At 32.5% G+C, this 16294-nt stretch overlaps 4 protein-coding genes across 4 annotated transcripts; 1 reads left to right on the top strand and 3 right to left on the bottom strand.

The window, feature by feature from the left end:
• LOC124937574 (12-oxophytodienoate reductase 2-like) lies at nt 1-2105 on the bottom strand. The gene is made up of 5 exons (XM_047477859.1): nt 1866-2105; nt 1410-1550; nt 1194-1324; nt 797-973; nt 1-702 (listed from the first exon to the last, which is right to left on the bottom strand). The coding sequence occupies exons 1-5, from the start codon at nt 1958-1960 to the stop codon at nt 110-112; spliced, it is 1137 nt and encodes a 378-aa protein (XP_047333815.1). The 5' UTR covers nt 1961-2105; the 3' UTR covers nt 1-109.
• A 1517-nt stretch (nt 2106-3622) lies between these two features.
• Nucleotides 3623-5350, bottom strand: LOC124937575 (putative 12-oxophytodienoate reductase 11). Its single transcript, XM_047477860.1, has 5 exons — nt 5211-5350; nt 4885-5025; nt 4686-4816; nt 4419-4595; nt 3623-4340 (listed from the first exon to the last, which is right to left on the bottom strand). Exons 1-5 carry the CDS (start codon nt 5267-5269, stop codon nt 3745-3747), a joined length of 1104 nt encoding a protein of 367 aa, XP_047333816.1. The 5' UTR covers nt 5270-5350; the 3' UTR covers nt 3623-3744.
• A 1057-nt stretch (nt 5351-6407) lies between these two features.
• LOC124937576 (putative 12-oxophytodienoate reductase 11) lies at nt 6408-8048 on the bottom strand. Its single transcript, XM_047477861.1, has 5 exons — nt 7931-8048; nt 7659-7799; nt 7449-7579; nt 7183-7359; nt 6408-7107 (listed from the first exon to the last, which is right to left on the bottom strand). Exons 1-5 carry the CDS (start codon nt 8026-8028, stop codon nt 6512-6514), a joined length of 1143 nt encoding a protein of 380 aa, XP_047333817.1. The 5' UTR covers nt 8029-8048; the 3' UTR covers nt 6408-6511.
• Nucleotides 8049-8935: 887 nt separating this feature from the next.
• LOC124938731 lies at nt 8936-11162 on the top strand. The gene is made up of 5 exons (XM_047479230.1): nt 8936-9464; nt 9552-9920; nt 10023-10115; nt 10340-10479; nt 10570-11162. The coding sequence occupies exons 1-5, from the start codon at nt 9075-9077 to the stop codon at nt 11012-11014; spliced, it is 1437 nt and encodes a 478-aa protein (XP_047335186.1). The 5' UTR covers nt 8936-9074; the 3' UTR covers nt 11015-11162.
• Nucleotides 11163-16294: the final 5132 nt, after the last annotated feature.

Below are 16294 nucleotides of genomic sequence, written 5' to 3'. Positions count from 1 at the left end.
TAATAAGCAAGTGCATTTTATTTCAACTGCAACCAATGGAACTGACATCCAATTTTAAACCAAATCTTCAAAGAAAAATGATAGACCGGATAACATTGTTACTATATTATTAAGCTTGAATATCTAGAAACGGATAATCAGTGTAGCCAACAACCGGGTCGAGTGTGTAAAATGTTTCTCGATTGTACTTGTTGAGAGGTGCGTTAAGCTTGAACCTGAGTGGTAAATCTGGATTCGACAAGAACCAACGACCATAAGCAACAAGATCAGTACGATTCTCACTTATGGCTTCATTCCCATCCTCTCTTACATATCCTCCAGCCGAAATAAAAGTCCCATTGAAAACCTTCCTCATGGGAACAAGACTATGCGGGCATTCGCTTTTTTCTCCAACAGTTTTCATTCTCGGTTCAATCATGTGGCAATAGGCTATACCATACTTGTTCAATGCTTCAACCAAGTAGAGTCCTAAAGCTTTAGGATTTGAGTCGCCTGATTCCATGTAACTAGCAAAGGGAGAAAGCCTTATACCGACTCTGTCTGCTCCTATTTCGTTTACTATTGCTTCAACTACTTCCAATGCAAATCGACAACGGTTCTCTAAAGATCCTCCATATGCGTCGGTTCTGTCATTGATTTGGTCTTTCAGGAATTGGTCTATTAGGTAACCATGAGCTCCATGGATCTCAATACCATCAAATCCTACACATATTCAATCAAACCACATGAGTTATCTTACTTACCCATGTGAGTTCTGGTTCAAATAATAACTAGACTAATCCAGGAATGAACTTACCAGCATCTATAGCATTTCTGGCTGCAAGTCTAAAGTCATTAACAATTTCAGGAATCTCTTCAGTACTCAACCTTCGGGGAGGTGTAAATTGTGCAACGTCGATACCATTGCTCCGAAGCTGTGGAGTCAATGCCTTGTCGGTGCTAGAAATTGGAGATTGTCCATTTGGCTGAAAACCTGAAGAGATTTATAACAGTCATTTTGCGAAACTTCAAAAAAACTGTATGCTAGTAAAACCATTTTCAGAAGACAGGATCATATAGAACTTTCCTGACACACAATCAAAGATTAAATGATACAAAAACTTCAACATCATCAATTGGTTAATGTTCAATCAAGAACAAGTAAGTTAATCTTACTCATTCTAAGCCGAAACTAACTACAACATAAGAATTACCTGAATTTGAAACTCTTCCGACATGCCAAATTTGACAAAAGAAGATTCCACCTTTTTCATGGACAGCTTCCACAATGGGTTTCCATGCTTCAGTTTGCTCCTTTGTCCAAATACCAGGTGTTTCTGGATACCTTACAAAAGAAAAGAAAAAGAAAAAACTGAATCAATATCACAACTTGAAAATTCTCTTGCTATTATTAGATGTGATTTTTTTACCCTTGTGCAGTGTTTGATACCCCAGTAGCCTCTGATATGAGAAGACCACCATTTGTAGTTCTCTGTGAGTAATACAAGATGGCATGTTGTTGAGGAACATTGTTATAAGATCTTTGTCTTGTCAATGGTGCCAAAACAATTCTGCCACAAGAAACATGAAAATAAATGAACAAAATGTTCACTACCCAAACATTATTAAAGCTCTAAAAGTACAAAGAAACCGTTTTATGCATATCCAAGATTGAATTTGTTCTTCTTTCTATTTATCTCTCACAAAAGTAAGATGAAACCACCAGAAATGCAAATGAATCAGGTTGTCAACACTTGACAGAGAAATGCAGGGTTTTTTCAGAGACAAACTTTTAAGAATTTCATCGAACAATTGACAGACAAGTTTGTTTTAGGGAAAGGAAAAAAACATGATTTGGTCAAGGCAGAGGAAGGAGGAGGAGTTACCTATGTGAGAGCTGGAAATTACCCATCTTGTAAGGAGTGAGAAGAGGGATCGTTTCCATTTGATCAGGGATGGGTTCTTCTCCGTTTCTTCCCATGGCAGCTAATATATGTGGAGATTTGAGACACTGAATGAAAAATGTAATGTAATTTCGAGCTTAAAAAGGAGGAGATTCCTTCCTGTTCAACCCAGATTGGGAATCAAATGTGGACCCGTTTGAAAAGGGTGAAGTTTGATTAGCTCATCACCTAGTGTCTGTGTTCGGAAAAGGGTCCAGTTTCATCTGGTCCAAACGTCAACACTTACGTAATACACATAGGAGTTTGGTTCCCATTTTACATCAAAGGCCGGTCCTTAGCTATTAATATATTGATTGGCGGAGAAAAAAAAAAAGAGAACAAATCAAATTTTGAGTCGCCAAAATAGTTCAAATTTATTAGCTGAAAGAGATAGTAAAAATGGTCAAACACCCAATCCAACACCAACATATGCAAAGGTTGAATCTTGTAACAAAATAACTTTATTTTTTATTTATTTTTAATTATGCACTCAAATTAAATAAATTTCCATTAAACATCATTACCAATCATAACAAAAAAAAAAAGAAATTAAGATTCAAAAAAATAATAATAAGTTAAAAAAAAAATAGGAGTAGAAATTCTTTTTTAGTAGTATCAATCAATCTCTCAACAACCACGTTTGGTCCCAACATAACTTATTGGTCAAATTTCATCCGACCACAAGGTTGGATGTGGTTGTGGGCCTATATAATTTTTATGTATTTTTCTAAAAAAAAAATTAATATTTTAACATTAAAATTAAAAAATAATAACTTAGTTTAAATTGATTTGTATATATATATTATTAGTTAGAACTAAGAAGATTTCTTGCGTTGCACACGGATCAAAATATACCTATAACATTTTTAATTTTATTTTTAACCGTTTTAAGTTTATGGACAGGTCAACCAAAGTATCCATTAACTCCCACATATATATCCAAATTAACCACAACTCTCGACCCGATAATTCAGTCACTTTCAAAATTAAGCATCAATATATATATATATATATATAATCATTAACACCGACCTATCCAGGTAGAAAGTTTAATAGGTTTAAGTTAAAAACAAAATGGTTACTTATTATGTATTCAAATATTTTAAATTATATTATTAGTCTAATAGTTTTAAAATTAACATTGTATATATATATATATATATTTACATTAAGTTCAATATCTTAAATTTTTTTTCTTATATTATGGTAAATCACATAGCTCTAATTTATTCAAATAACATTCACTGTTTATATTCATATGCTTGTTTATATTCATATGCTAGAAAGTTTATACTTTTTAAATGTATTATGAGTTCTTATTTCATAAATAACTGAATTAAATTGAGTTTTTTAAAATGATCTTTATTTATTATTATGAAAGATCATGGGTGACCACGATTCCGGGTGGTGAAATGTCATGTCGTTGTAATTAGGGATAACAATACGACAGATCAGAATTATTCCTATCTCGTTTTACTTTAAGGATAATTTTTATTATCATTATTGTCCAGTTCTATTATCGTTTATACCATGTTTTCTATAAAAAAAATATTTTTTTATAATAATAAAATTATATAAACAATTTTTTTTACTATAATACATAAAAAATTAACAGTTTTATTATTAAAAATAAATAAATAAATAAATATATTAATAATTTTATATATTTAATTATATTTATACTATTCCAATACATAATATAAATTAACGTTCCTTCTATCATATATCAATTACATGTAATATCAGAGAAAAACTGTCCATAACAGATAATAAAGATTGTAAACGGTAAACAAATTATAATTGAGATCCTTCAACCAAAATATTAAGGTTCAATTTCAAGAAACGGATAATCAGTGTATCCGACAACCGGGTCAGGTATGTAAAAGGTTTCTCGATTGTATTTGTTAAGAGGTGCATTAAGTTTAAACCTGAGCGGTAAATCTGGATTCGACAAGAACAACCGACCATAAGCAACAAGATCCGCACGGTTCTCACTTATGACTTCATTTCCATCTTCTCTTTCATATCCTCCCGCCACTATAAAACTCCCATTGAAAACCTTCCTCATTGGACCAAGACTATCCCCCCGGCATTCACTTTTTTCTCCAGCAGTTTTCATTCTCGGTTCAACCATATGACAATATGCTATACCATACTTGTTCAATGCTTCAGCCAAAAACAAACCTAAAGCTTCAGGATTTGAATCACCCGATTCATTGTAGTTAGCAAAGGGAGAAAGCCTTATACCAACTCTGTCTGCTCCTATTTCATTTACTATAGCTTCGACTACTTCCAATCCAAATCGACAACGGTTCTCTAAAGACCCTCCATATGAGTCAGTTCTGTCATTGATTTGGTCTTTCAGGAATTGGTCTATTAGGTAACCATGAGCTCCATGGATCTCAACACCATCAAATCCTACAATTATTCAATCAACCCACATGAGTTAACTTACTTACCCATGTGGGTTTTGGTTCAAATCATAATTAGACTTACCAGCATCTATAGCATTTCTGGCTGCAAGTTTAAAGTCATTAACAATTTCAGGAATCTCTTCAGTACTCAACCTCCGGGGAGGTGTAAATTGTGCAAAGTCAATACCATTGGTGAGAAGCTGTGGAGTCAATACCTTGTTGGTGCTAGAAATTGGAGATTGCCCATTTGGCTGAAAATCTGAACAAAACAAAAAAAAAAACCATGAATTTGGCCATAATCTAATTGGTGAATGTTCAAGAAACAAATGAGTAAGCATAGATTGGAGACCTGAATTTGAAACTCTTCCAGCGTGCCAAATTTGACAAAAGAAGATTCCACCTTTTTCATGGACAGCATCCACAATAGGTCTCCATGCTTCAGTTTGATCCTTTGTCCAGATACCTGGTGTATCTGGATACCTTAAAATAGAAAAAAAGAAAGTGAATCATTGACATGAAAATTGTTTACATTTGAAGGAGAAAAGTACCCTTGTGCAGTGTTTGATACTCCGGTAGCCTCTGATATGAGAAGGCCTCCTTTGGTAGTTCTTTGTGAGTAATATAAGATGGCATGTGGTTGAGGAACATTGTTGTAAGATCTTTGTCTTGACAATGGTGCCAAAACAACTCTGCCAATGAAAGAAATTGAAGCTATAAAAGTTTAAAGAAACCGTTTGATGCATGCATATATCCTCCAAGATTGAATTTGTGATGAAACCATGATCAGAAATGTAAATGAATCAGGACAGGTGAAGTGCCAAAATGAAAAGAGCAAGAAGCAAAAACCGACAGTAACCATTTAGGATTGAGGTACCTATGTGAAAGATGGAAAATTCCCATGTTGTAGGGAGTTAGAAGAGGGATCACTTCCATTTGATCAGGGATTGCTTCTTCTCATCCGTTTCTTCCTTTATATGGAACTTTCACTACCTTATAATCCTTATCTATAAATGTCTCATTCCCATTTTAAGTCAAATCAAATCTTGATTAGCAAAAATACTCTTTTTTGAGTTTGCTAATTTTTTTACTTTTTTTTTTAAATGTCCTAAAACATTTCAATATAGAGTAATGATAGAGAGCGAAAAAAAAGTTGACAGAAATGTATAGGGAATGAGGTGTCACTTTTTAATCGGAAAGAGAATTTCCAGATTTTCAGTCCAATTAAAAATTAACACCTCATTCCCTATACATTCCTGATAACTTTTTTCCCGCTCTCTATCATTACTCATATATATATATTATGGATAATTATTGTACCATAATAACATCTTCAATAAATATTTACAATAAAAAACAAGTCAAATTTATTTAGAATTAAAAATATTTAATTGTATTTCTAATATTTTATTTATCATATTTTAACTTGTCAAATTTTTTTATATAAATTTAATACATATTTTTTTTTATGAATAATTGAATAATAATAATCTTCTCTCACGATTAGACATTTTTATAATTTATTTCTTTAAAATGTTATTCTAGTTTAATAAATCTTTTACTTGTGTTAGAGTTTAAGTCCCATAATCTAATATTATTTTTGAAATAATTGTTTGAGACATTATAGATTAACTAGAAACAAGAGAAAAAACAAACTAAATGAGAAGATAGCAAAAACACATCTAAAAGAACTAGATATAATACTTTTTGTTTATTTATTTGTATAATATTATTAAAATTTAATATATAATTTATTTGATTAATAACTTAATTGATGATAGAATAATAATAAAAATTGACGTGTCACATTTATTGGCCCCATCCCAGTGGAATTGAGACTCTACAAAGAATGTGAAACCAGAAAATACATAGCAAATTAAAAAACATTTGAATAATATATCAATACAAAGATATCTATCTATCTATCTATCTATCTTTGTATTGATATATTCATTATGCTGATATATAATTTATTATGTAGTTGTTTCTATTTATTTTTTCACGTCCAACCAAACAATAACCCTTAATTTCAAACAAGATATGTACTTTTGAAATTTTAAAAGGTAAAGCCATAGATCTATCCAAATATTTTACAACATATTCTTACCTTACAAGCTTGGTTGGACAAGAAATTCAATTCTCATCATAACACTTATTAGGATACAATTTTTTACTATATTAACATTTATCAGTTTCAAGAAACGGGTAATCAGTGTAGCCGAAAACAGAGTCAGACGTGTAAAATGTTTCTCGATGGTATTTACTGAGGGGTGCATTAAGCTTGAACCTGAGTGGCAAATCTGGATTCGACAAGAACCAACGTCCATAACCGACAAGATCAGCTCGGTTCTCACTTATGGCTTCATTCCCATTATCTCTTACATATCCTCCAGTCGCAATAAAAGTCCCCTTGAAAGCCTTCCTCATGGGAACAAGACTATACGGGCGTTCACATTTTTCTTCAGCAGTTTTGATTATCGGTTCAACCATGTGGCAGTATGCGATATCATACTTGTTCAAGGCTTCAGCCAAGTAAAGGCCTAAACTCATAGGATCTGAGTCGTCCGATTCCATGAAGTTATTGAAGGGAGAAAACCTTATACCAACTCTCCCAGCTCCTAGTTCGTTTACTAAAGCTTCAACAATTTCGAGGGCAAATCGACAACGGTTTTCCAAAGAACCTCCATATTTGTCTGTTCTGTCGTTGATTTGGTCTTTGAGGAATTGATCAATAAGGAAACCATGAGCCCCATGGATCTCAACACCATCAAATCCTACATGATCAGTTTGATATTATTATTATTCATATTTCAAATAATAAGACCAATTCTGTAATATATATAACTTACCAGCTTCTATAGCATTTCTGGCTGCAACCCTAAAGTCATTAACAATTTCAGGAACCTCTTCTGTCCTCAACCCTCGTGGAGGTGTAAAGCGAGCAATATCCATGCCATTACTTTGAAGCTTCGGAGACAATGTCTTGTAGGAGCTAGAAATCGGAGCTTGTCCATTCGGCTGAAAATCTGAATCAGATATTTATATAAACCAATTAGCTAGTTTGGGTTATAATCAAATGGATCCATAACTTCAACATCGAATTGGTTAATGTTACCTGAATTTGAAACTCTTCCAATGTGCACAATCTGACAAAAAAAGGTTCCACCTTTTTCATGGACAGCATTCACAATTGGTTTCCAAGCTTCAATTTGTCCCTTTGTCCAAATACCAGGTGTGTCTGGATACCTTAAAATATATATAAAAAAAAAGCTAAATCAATATCATAAGTTGAAAATTCTCTTGCTATTATTAGATGTGATTATACCCTTGTGCAGTGTTTGATATTCCAGTAGCCTCTGATATGAGAAGACCACCATTTGTAGTTCTTTGTGAGTAATACAAGATAGCATGTGGTTGAGGAACATTGTTGTAAGATCTTTGTCTTGTCTTTGGTGCCAAAACAACCCTGCCAATGTAAAAACTAGGTTTTAGACAGAGAAAAGAAAGCATACGTTTTCTCTGAAATCCTGGTTTGGGATTTTCATCGAACACCTGTCAGGCAAAAAAAAAAAACAGACAAAACCCAAGTATGCTTGCCTATGTGAGAGGTGGAAATTTCCCAACTTATAGGGAGTGAGAAGAGGAATGACATCCATTTGATCAGGGATCGCTTCGTCTCCTTCGTTTCTTCTCATGATATGCTGCTGCCTGCAAGCTATGAATGAAAGCTTGAAAAAGTATCAGAATTTAGTGCTTAAAAAGGGATCTCTTAGAGATTCGATTATCTGTAAAATGATTAAAATAAGACGATTACCTCAGCATCATCTGTCTGTGCTCGGAATCCGGTCTAGTTTCATTTGAGGCAAACGTCAACACTTACGTAACTTATAACACTTTTGCCGGGAAAAAAGTGTCTGGAGGTAGGGCCAGAATTGGTCGTAGTTACTTTTGTCGGACTTGGACCGGCCAAACATTAGAGAAGGGATTTTGAGCAACAATCGATGATGATATGATGAATACAAGTATTTGGGGGAGAAATATGCAAACCAATTTTCATATCAAAATAATTCGATTTTACATTCAAACGGATAACTCTGTTAATTTTGTATATTTCAATTCATTTTTTTTTAAATATATCCAATAAAATAATTGAAGTTAATTATTATATTTGTACAATTTCTTTTTAAAATAATAGTATTAAAAATAAAATATAAGTTAAGAAAATATTTATTATTTATTTTAGAACTAGTTTAAAATAAATTAAACTAAATTACTAAATTATTTAAACGGATTATTTAAAACGGATTATTTCAATAATTTAAAATTATTTAAAAAATAATGATGGTAGTAATTTTAAATAAGTATAAATAAAAAATAATAGTTTAAGATAGAAAGTAAACATTTTAATAATTTAAATAATGTGATGCAACAAAGAAAGACACCGGATTAGAGCTCCTAACTGTTTAAATAAATAAATATATATATTAAATTTTTTTTTTTTGCTAAGTATATTTATAAGGACTTATTTTTATATTTATTATATAATGTATAAAATTTGAATAATGCATTAATAATCTAAAATAGAAAATAGAAATAACCTTGGAAAGTCTCTATACAGACGACGGCAAGGACAGAGCTACAAGCATCGGAGCATCTGATGACGAATTTGGAACTGAAACCCTAAAAATTCATCACCAAAACCCACCATTTTTCCATCTAATCTCTTCTTCTCAATACTATAATGTATTCTCCATTCATTGATGCCTGCAACTGTAAGACCATACCCACTTCACACTACCACAAACTTCTCGGCTTCCGCACCCACCACTCTCTCTTATCTTCTCCATCCTCGACGACTGTCTTCTCTACCCAGAAACTCTATCCTCTCTTTTCCTGCAATTTCAACGGCGGTGACCGTAATCGGAACGCCAAGGGTAGGGATAGAGTGAACGCCAAGGGAAAAGACAACGTTTGGAGCGTAGATAACGACATTGCGAACTCAGAGAACGGAAATGTTGTTCAGAGGAGAAGGGGGAAGAGAGGGAAGAAGGTGAGGAAAAGGTCTAAGAGTGATAAGGTTATGGTCTCTGGCGCTATGTTGATTGAGGTTGAGACTGTTCTTCAAACACAGGTGATTTCATTTCGAAATTTGAATGTTTAAGGTTAACATAAAGTGTTCCTTGTATGAATGAATGAAGAAGTGAATTCGTTTTCACAGGAACCTGTTATCTTACCTGTTTGGAAAACATTTGCTAGTAGTGTTAGTGGCATATGGAAGGGAGTTGGGGCAGTTTTTTCACCTATGACAGCTGAAATGGAACCAATTGCGATTGGGAGTAAACATGATAACCTTTATGATTGCTATACATTGTCACGTATACAGGCAGTTCCATTATCTTCTGAAGTAGTTGAATCTCAGATCAAAAGAGAAGTCAATTGGGTGACACTGAATCCGAATGGAGAAAGTAAAGGAAAGTCTATAGGTGTTTCTTTACCCAAATTTGAGTCTTTCGACTTTAAAGCTAGTGATCTGATGGAAGAAGATGTAATGGCAATGGGTTCGGAGCCTGGTCTAGTTTTCTTCGAGGTAACTCTTGGTTTCTCGCTCAAGATACCATGGTTGAAGAGTTATTAGTCTTCTCCTTAAGGAAAGAAGAAAAGTTCATTGTTTGCTTTTGTTGTGTTGCAGGACGGGTCTTTCTCAAGAGGTCCTATGGATATTCCTGTTGGTGAAGCAGCTGAGTCAACTTACTACCTTAACCCAACTTTCAAGTTTGAACAAGTAACGTCTTTATCTGATCTAATGGTTTATAGTCTACTTTGCATTACACCAAATATGACCTTTTAAAACCAGAGTAGAAGTCTCCCCTGACAGTTTTAAGTAAAAGTGCAATAACTTTGTGTGGAGATGTTATCAATATAAGGAGAACAATATTCAACATTTTCTCTATGTGCATCTCTGAGAAAGGAATAAGCTTTAACTATTTTAAGTATTTGTTGCACCAGTGTTTGGTTAAAGGGTGTCACAAAAGGATGAGAATTGTTCATACCATAGAATTCAGTAATGGGGGTTCAGACATCCAGATTATGAGAGTTGCTGTTTATGAAGAACAGTGGGTTAGCCCTGTCAATATTCCTGATGAAAGGTATCTCTAAAACTTATCTCCTATGCTAGACTTCGGAGGTAAAAGTTGCAAAAAATAGTAAACATGCCAACCGATGAACTGTTGTTGCAGCGATGTGGAGCTAGACATGAAGCCATTTTCGGAGAGAAAAAGGATTCAACCGTCACATCTAACTGGGCAGTGGAAGGTGTTTGAAATGAGTGCCACGCCCATATATGATGAGGAAGATGTTATACTCGGGGATAGTAGTAACACACCATATGTATATCTTTGTACAGAGACCTTAAAGAAGAGAAACTTGCCTGAAAATCTCATTTATTTTGGGGAAGAGGAGTTTCAAGACATGCAAGATGCAACCATACTTTGGCTACCTGGAGGCATAACCGGCTATGTGGATGTGAACAAAGATGGTACCTTGTGTGTAGGAGTTGGATGGTATTCGGATGAAGGCATCAACCTTGTTATGGAGAGGGATTATGGGACAGATGGAAAGCTCAAAGAAGTTCGATCAAAATCGGAAGTCAAGAGACGATGGTCAGATTCTCTGCCTTCATAGCAACATCAATAGTGTATGATCTGTTAATTTCATGTTTATAAGGATCTTGAACTTGACTGAATCAAGTTTTGCAAAGAATGCTGAATGGATCATTCTGTACATAGTTTACACTTTACAAGCATAATTATTGACCTAAAATTTGTTTCTACTTCAATCTGTCTCATTTTTCATATAGTTCTTGCTAGTCATAAATAAGAAGAAGAATAAATACAAAACATTTCCTGTCCAGTAGGTGAAACCCTTGTTTAATTGTTTTCTAGATTATTATGACAAAAGTGTGACAATTGCGGATATATAATATTGATTAATTTAATTTCTTGTATATTTACATAAACTATTAGGGTTTAAATAATCTTTAAACATAAACAGTTTGGGAACTAGATTTATCATTGCTGTTCTTTCAGAAAATAAATAAAGGGATAGATTTATGTCGATTTATTTGTTCAAGGAATATATTGATTTTCAGTTAGGATGAATTTGTACACCTACTCTGTATCTGCTTTTCTATTAGCTTGTTATGGCATGCATTTTGTTTGACCTTTTATGACGTGATTATTTCAAAGTTTACTGGTAACTTCAAAACTATATATAAATAAATTATCCACGTAATTCAAAATTCATAGAAACTAGCATTTAGCCCGTGCATTTGCACGAGTAACAATATAAAACCGTGAAAAAAAATTACGGATAACATCATTATATATTAGTTAGTTAAAAAGTTGAACTTATATTAATATTAAAACGTCCCGCGTTTATAAAATTTGGTGTTGAATTTAAAATATAAAGTCTTTGTAGCCTAGTTGGTTAAAGAGTTGTACTTGTTTTCTTAGGTTGCAAGTTCGAAACATACCTCTAGCATTTTTAATTTTATTTTTAACCGTTTTAAATTTAAAAACGGGTCAACCCACAATCCGACCCAAGTATCCAAATTAACCACAGCTCTCGACCAGGCAATCCGGACACTTTAAAAATTAAGCATCATTATATATATATAGATTAGTTAGTTAAAAAGTTGAACTTATATTAATATTAAAACGTCCCGCGTTTATCAAATTTGATGTTGAATTTAAAATATAAAGTCTTTGTAGCCTAGTTGGTTAAAGAGTTGTACTTGTTTTGTTAGGTTGCAAGTTCGAAACATACCTCTAGCATTTTTAATTTTATTTTTAACCGTTTTAAATTTAAAAACGGGTCAATCCACAATCCGACCCAAGTATCCAAATTAACCACAGCTCTCGACCCGGCAATCCGGAAACTTTAAAAATTAAGCATCATTATATATATATAGATTAGTTAGTTAAAAAGTTGAACTTATATTAATATTAAAACGTCCCGCGTTTATCAAATTTGGTGTTGAATTTAAAATATAAAGTCTTTGTAGCCTAGTTGGTTAAAGAGTTGTACTTGTTTTCTTAGGTTGCAAGTTCGAAACATACCTCTAGCATTTTTAATTTTATTTTTAACCGTTTTAAATTTAAAAACGGGTCAACCCACAATCCGAACCAAGTATCCAAATTAACCACAGCTCTCGACCCGGCAATCCGGACACTTTAAAAATTAAGCATCATTATATATATATAGATTAGTTAGTTAAAAAGTTGAACTTATATTAATATTAAAACGTCCCGCGTTTATCAAATTTGGTGTTGAATTTAAAATATAAAGTCTTTGTAGCCTAGTTGGTTAAAGAGTTGTACTTGTTTTGTTAGGTTGAAAGTTCGAAACATACCTCTAGCATTTTTAATTTTATTTTTAACCGTTTTAAATTTAAAAACGGGTCAACCCACAATCCGACCCAAGTATCCAAATTAACCACAGCTCTCGACCCGGCAATCCGGACACTTTAAAAATTAAGCATCATTATATATATATAGATTAGTTAGTTAAAAAGTTGAACTTATATTAATATTAAAACGTCCCGCGTTTATCAAATTTGGTGTTGAATTTAAAATATAAAGTCTTTGTAGCCTAGTTGGTTAAAGAGTTGTACTTGTTTTGTTAGGTTGCAAGTTCGAAACATACCTCTAGCATTTTTAATTTTATTTTTAACCGTTTTAAATTTAAAAACGGGTCAACCCACAATCCGACCCAAGTATCCAAATTAACCACAGCTCTCGACCCGGCAATCCGGAAACTTTAAAAATTAAGCATCATTATATATATATAGATTAGTTAGTTAAAAAGTTGAACTTATATTAATATTAAAACGTCCCGCGTTTATCAAATTTGGTGTTGAATTTAAAATATAAAGTCTTTGTAGCCTAGTTGGTTAAAGAGTTGTACTTGTTTTCTTAGGTTGCAAGTTCGAAACATACCTCTAGCATTTTTAATTTTATTTTTAACCGTTTTAAATTTAAAAACGGGTCAACCCACAATCCGACCCAAGTATCCAAATTAACCACAGCTCTCGACCCGGCAATCCGGACACTTTAAAAATTAAGCATCATTATATATATATAGATTAGTTAGTTAAAAAGTTGAACTTATATTAATATTAAAACGTCCCGCGTTTATCAAATTTGATGTTGAATTTAAAATATAAAGTCTTTGTAGCCTAGTTGGTTAAAGAGTTGTACTTGTTTTGTTAGGTTGCAAGTTCGAAACATATCTCTAGCATTTTTAATTTTATTTTTAACCGTTTTAAATTTAAAAACGGGTCAATCCACAATCCGACCCAAGTATCCAAATTAACCACAACTCTCGACCCGGCAATCCGGAAACTTTAAAAATTAAGCATCATTATATATATATAGATTAGTTAGTTAAAAAGTTGAACTTATATTAATATTAAAACGTCCCGCGTTTATCAAATTTGGTGTTGAATTTAAAATATAAAGTCTTTGTAGCCTAGTTGGTTAAAGAGTTATACTTGTTTTCTTAGGTTGCAAGTTCGAAACATACCTCTAGCATTTTTAATTTTATTTTTAACCGTTTTAAATTTAAAAACGGGTCAACCCACAATCCGAACCAAGTATCCAAATTAACCACAGCTCTCGACCCGGCAATCCGGACACTTTAAAAATTAAGCATCATTATATATATATAGATTAGTTAGTTAAAAAGTTGAACTTATATTAATATTAAAACGTCCCGCGTTTATCAAATTTGGTGTTGAATTTAAAATATAAAGTCTTTGTAGCCTAGTTGGTTAAAGAGTTGTACTTGTTTTCTTAGGTTGCAAGTTCGAAACATACCTCTAGCATTTTTAATTTTATTTTTAACCGTTTTAAATTTAAAAACGGGTCAACCCACAATCCGACCCAAGTATCCAAATTAACCACAGCTCTCGACCCGGCAATCCGGACACTTTAAAAATTAAGCATCATTATATATATATAGATTAGTTAGTTAAAAAGTTGAACTTATATTAATATTAAAACGTCCCGCGTTTATCAAATTTGATGTTGAATTTAAAATATAAAGTCTTTGTAGCCTAGTTGGTTAAAGAGTTGTACTTGTTTTGTTAGGTTGCAAGTTCGAAACATATCTCTAGCATTTTTAATTTTATTTTTAACCGTTTTAAATTTAAAAACGGGTCAATCCACAATCCGACCCAAGTATCCAAATTAACCACAACTCTCGACCCGGCAATCCGGAAACTTTAAAAATTAAGCATCATTATATATATATAGATTAGTTAGTTAAAAAGTTGAACTTATATTAATATTAAAACGTCCCGCGTTTATCAAATTTGGTGTTGAATTTAAAATATAAAGTCTTTGTAGCCTAGTTGGTTAAAGAGTTATACTTGTTTTCTTAGGTTGCAAGTTCGAAACATACCTCTAGCATTTTTAATTTTATTTTTAACCGTTTTAAATTTAAAAACGGGTCAACCCACAATCCGAACCAAGTATCCAAATTAACCACAACTCTCGACCCGGCAATCCGGACACTTTAAAAATTAAGCATCATTATATATATATAGATTAGTTAGTTAAAAAGTTGAACTTATATTAATATTAAAACGTCCCGCGTTTATCAAATTTGGTGTTGAATTTAAAATATAAAGTCTTTGTAGCCTAGTTGGTTAAAGAGTTGTACTTGTTTTCTTAGGTTGCAAGTTCGAAACATACCTCTAGCATTTTTAATTTTATTTTTAACCGTTTTAAATTTAAAAACGGGTCAACCCACAATCCGACCCAAGTATCCAAATTAACCACAGCTCTCGACCCGGCAATCCGGACACTTTAAAAATTAAGCATCATTATATATATATAGATTAGTTAGTTAAAAAGTTGAACTTATATTAATATTAAAACGTCCCGCGTTTATCAAATTTGATGTTGAATTTAAAATATAAAGTCTTTGTAGCCTAGTTGGTTAAAGAGTTGTACTTGTTTTGTTAGGTTGCAAGTTCGAAACATATCTCTAGCATTTTTAATTTTATTTTTAACCGTTTTAAATTTAAAAACGGGTCAATCCACAATCCGACCCAAGTATCCAAATTAACCACAACTCTCGACCCGGCAATCCGGAAACTTTAAAAATTAAGCATCATTATATATATATAGATTAGTTAGTTAAAAAGTTGAACTTATATTAATATTAAAACGTCCCGCGTTTATCAAATTTGGTGTTGAATTTAAAATATAAAGTCTTTGTAGCCTAGTTGGTTAAAGAGTTATACTTGTTTTCTTAGGTTGCAAGTTCGAAACATACCTCTAGCATTTTTAATTTTATTTTTAACCGTTTTAAATTTAAAAACGGGTCAACCCACAATCCGAACCAAGTATCCAAATTAACCACAACTCTCGACCCGGCAATCCGGACACTTTAAAAATTAAGCATTATTATATATATATAGATTAGTTAGTTAAAAAGTTGAACTTATATTAATATTAAAACGTCCCGCGTTTATCAAATTTGGTGTTGAATTTAAAATATAAAGTCTTTGTAGCCTAGTTGGTTAAAGAGTTGTACTTGTTTTGTTAGGTTGCAAGTTCGAAACATACCTCTAGCATTTTTAATTTTATTTTTAACCGTTTTAAATTTAAAAACGGGTCAACCCACAATCCGACCCAAGTATCCAAATTAACCACAGCTCTCGACCCGGCAATCCGGACACTTTAAAAATTAAGCATCATTATATATATATAGATTAGTTAGTTAAAAAGTTGAACTTATATTAATATTAAAACGTCCCGCGTTTATCAAATTTGGTGTTGAATTTAAAATATAAAGTCTTTGTAGCCTAGTTGGTTAAAGAGTTGTACTTGTTTTGTTAGGTTGCAAGTTCGAAACATACCTCTAGCATTTTTAATTTTATTTTTAACCGTTTTA

Source organism: Impatiens glandulifera, chromosome 5 (assembly GCF_907164915.1).
Source record: "Impatiens glandulifera chromosome 5, dImpGla2.1, whole genome shotgun sequence".
NCBI lineage: Eukaryota > Viridiplantae > Streptophyta > Magnoliopsida > Ericales > Balsaminaceae > Impatiens > Impatiens glandulifera.
This window is presented reverse-complemented; position numbering and strand designations above follow the sequence as displayed.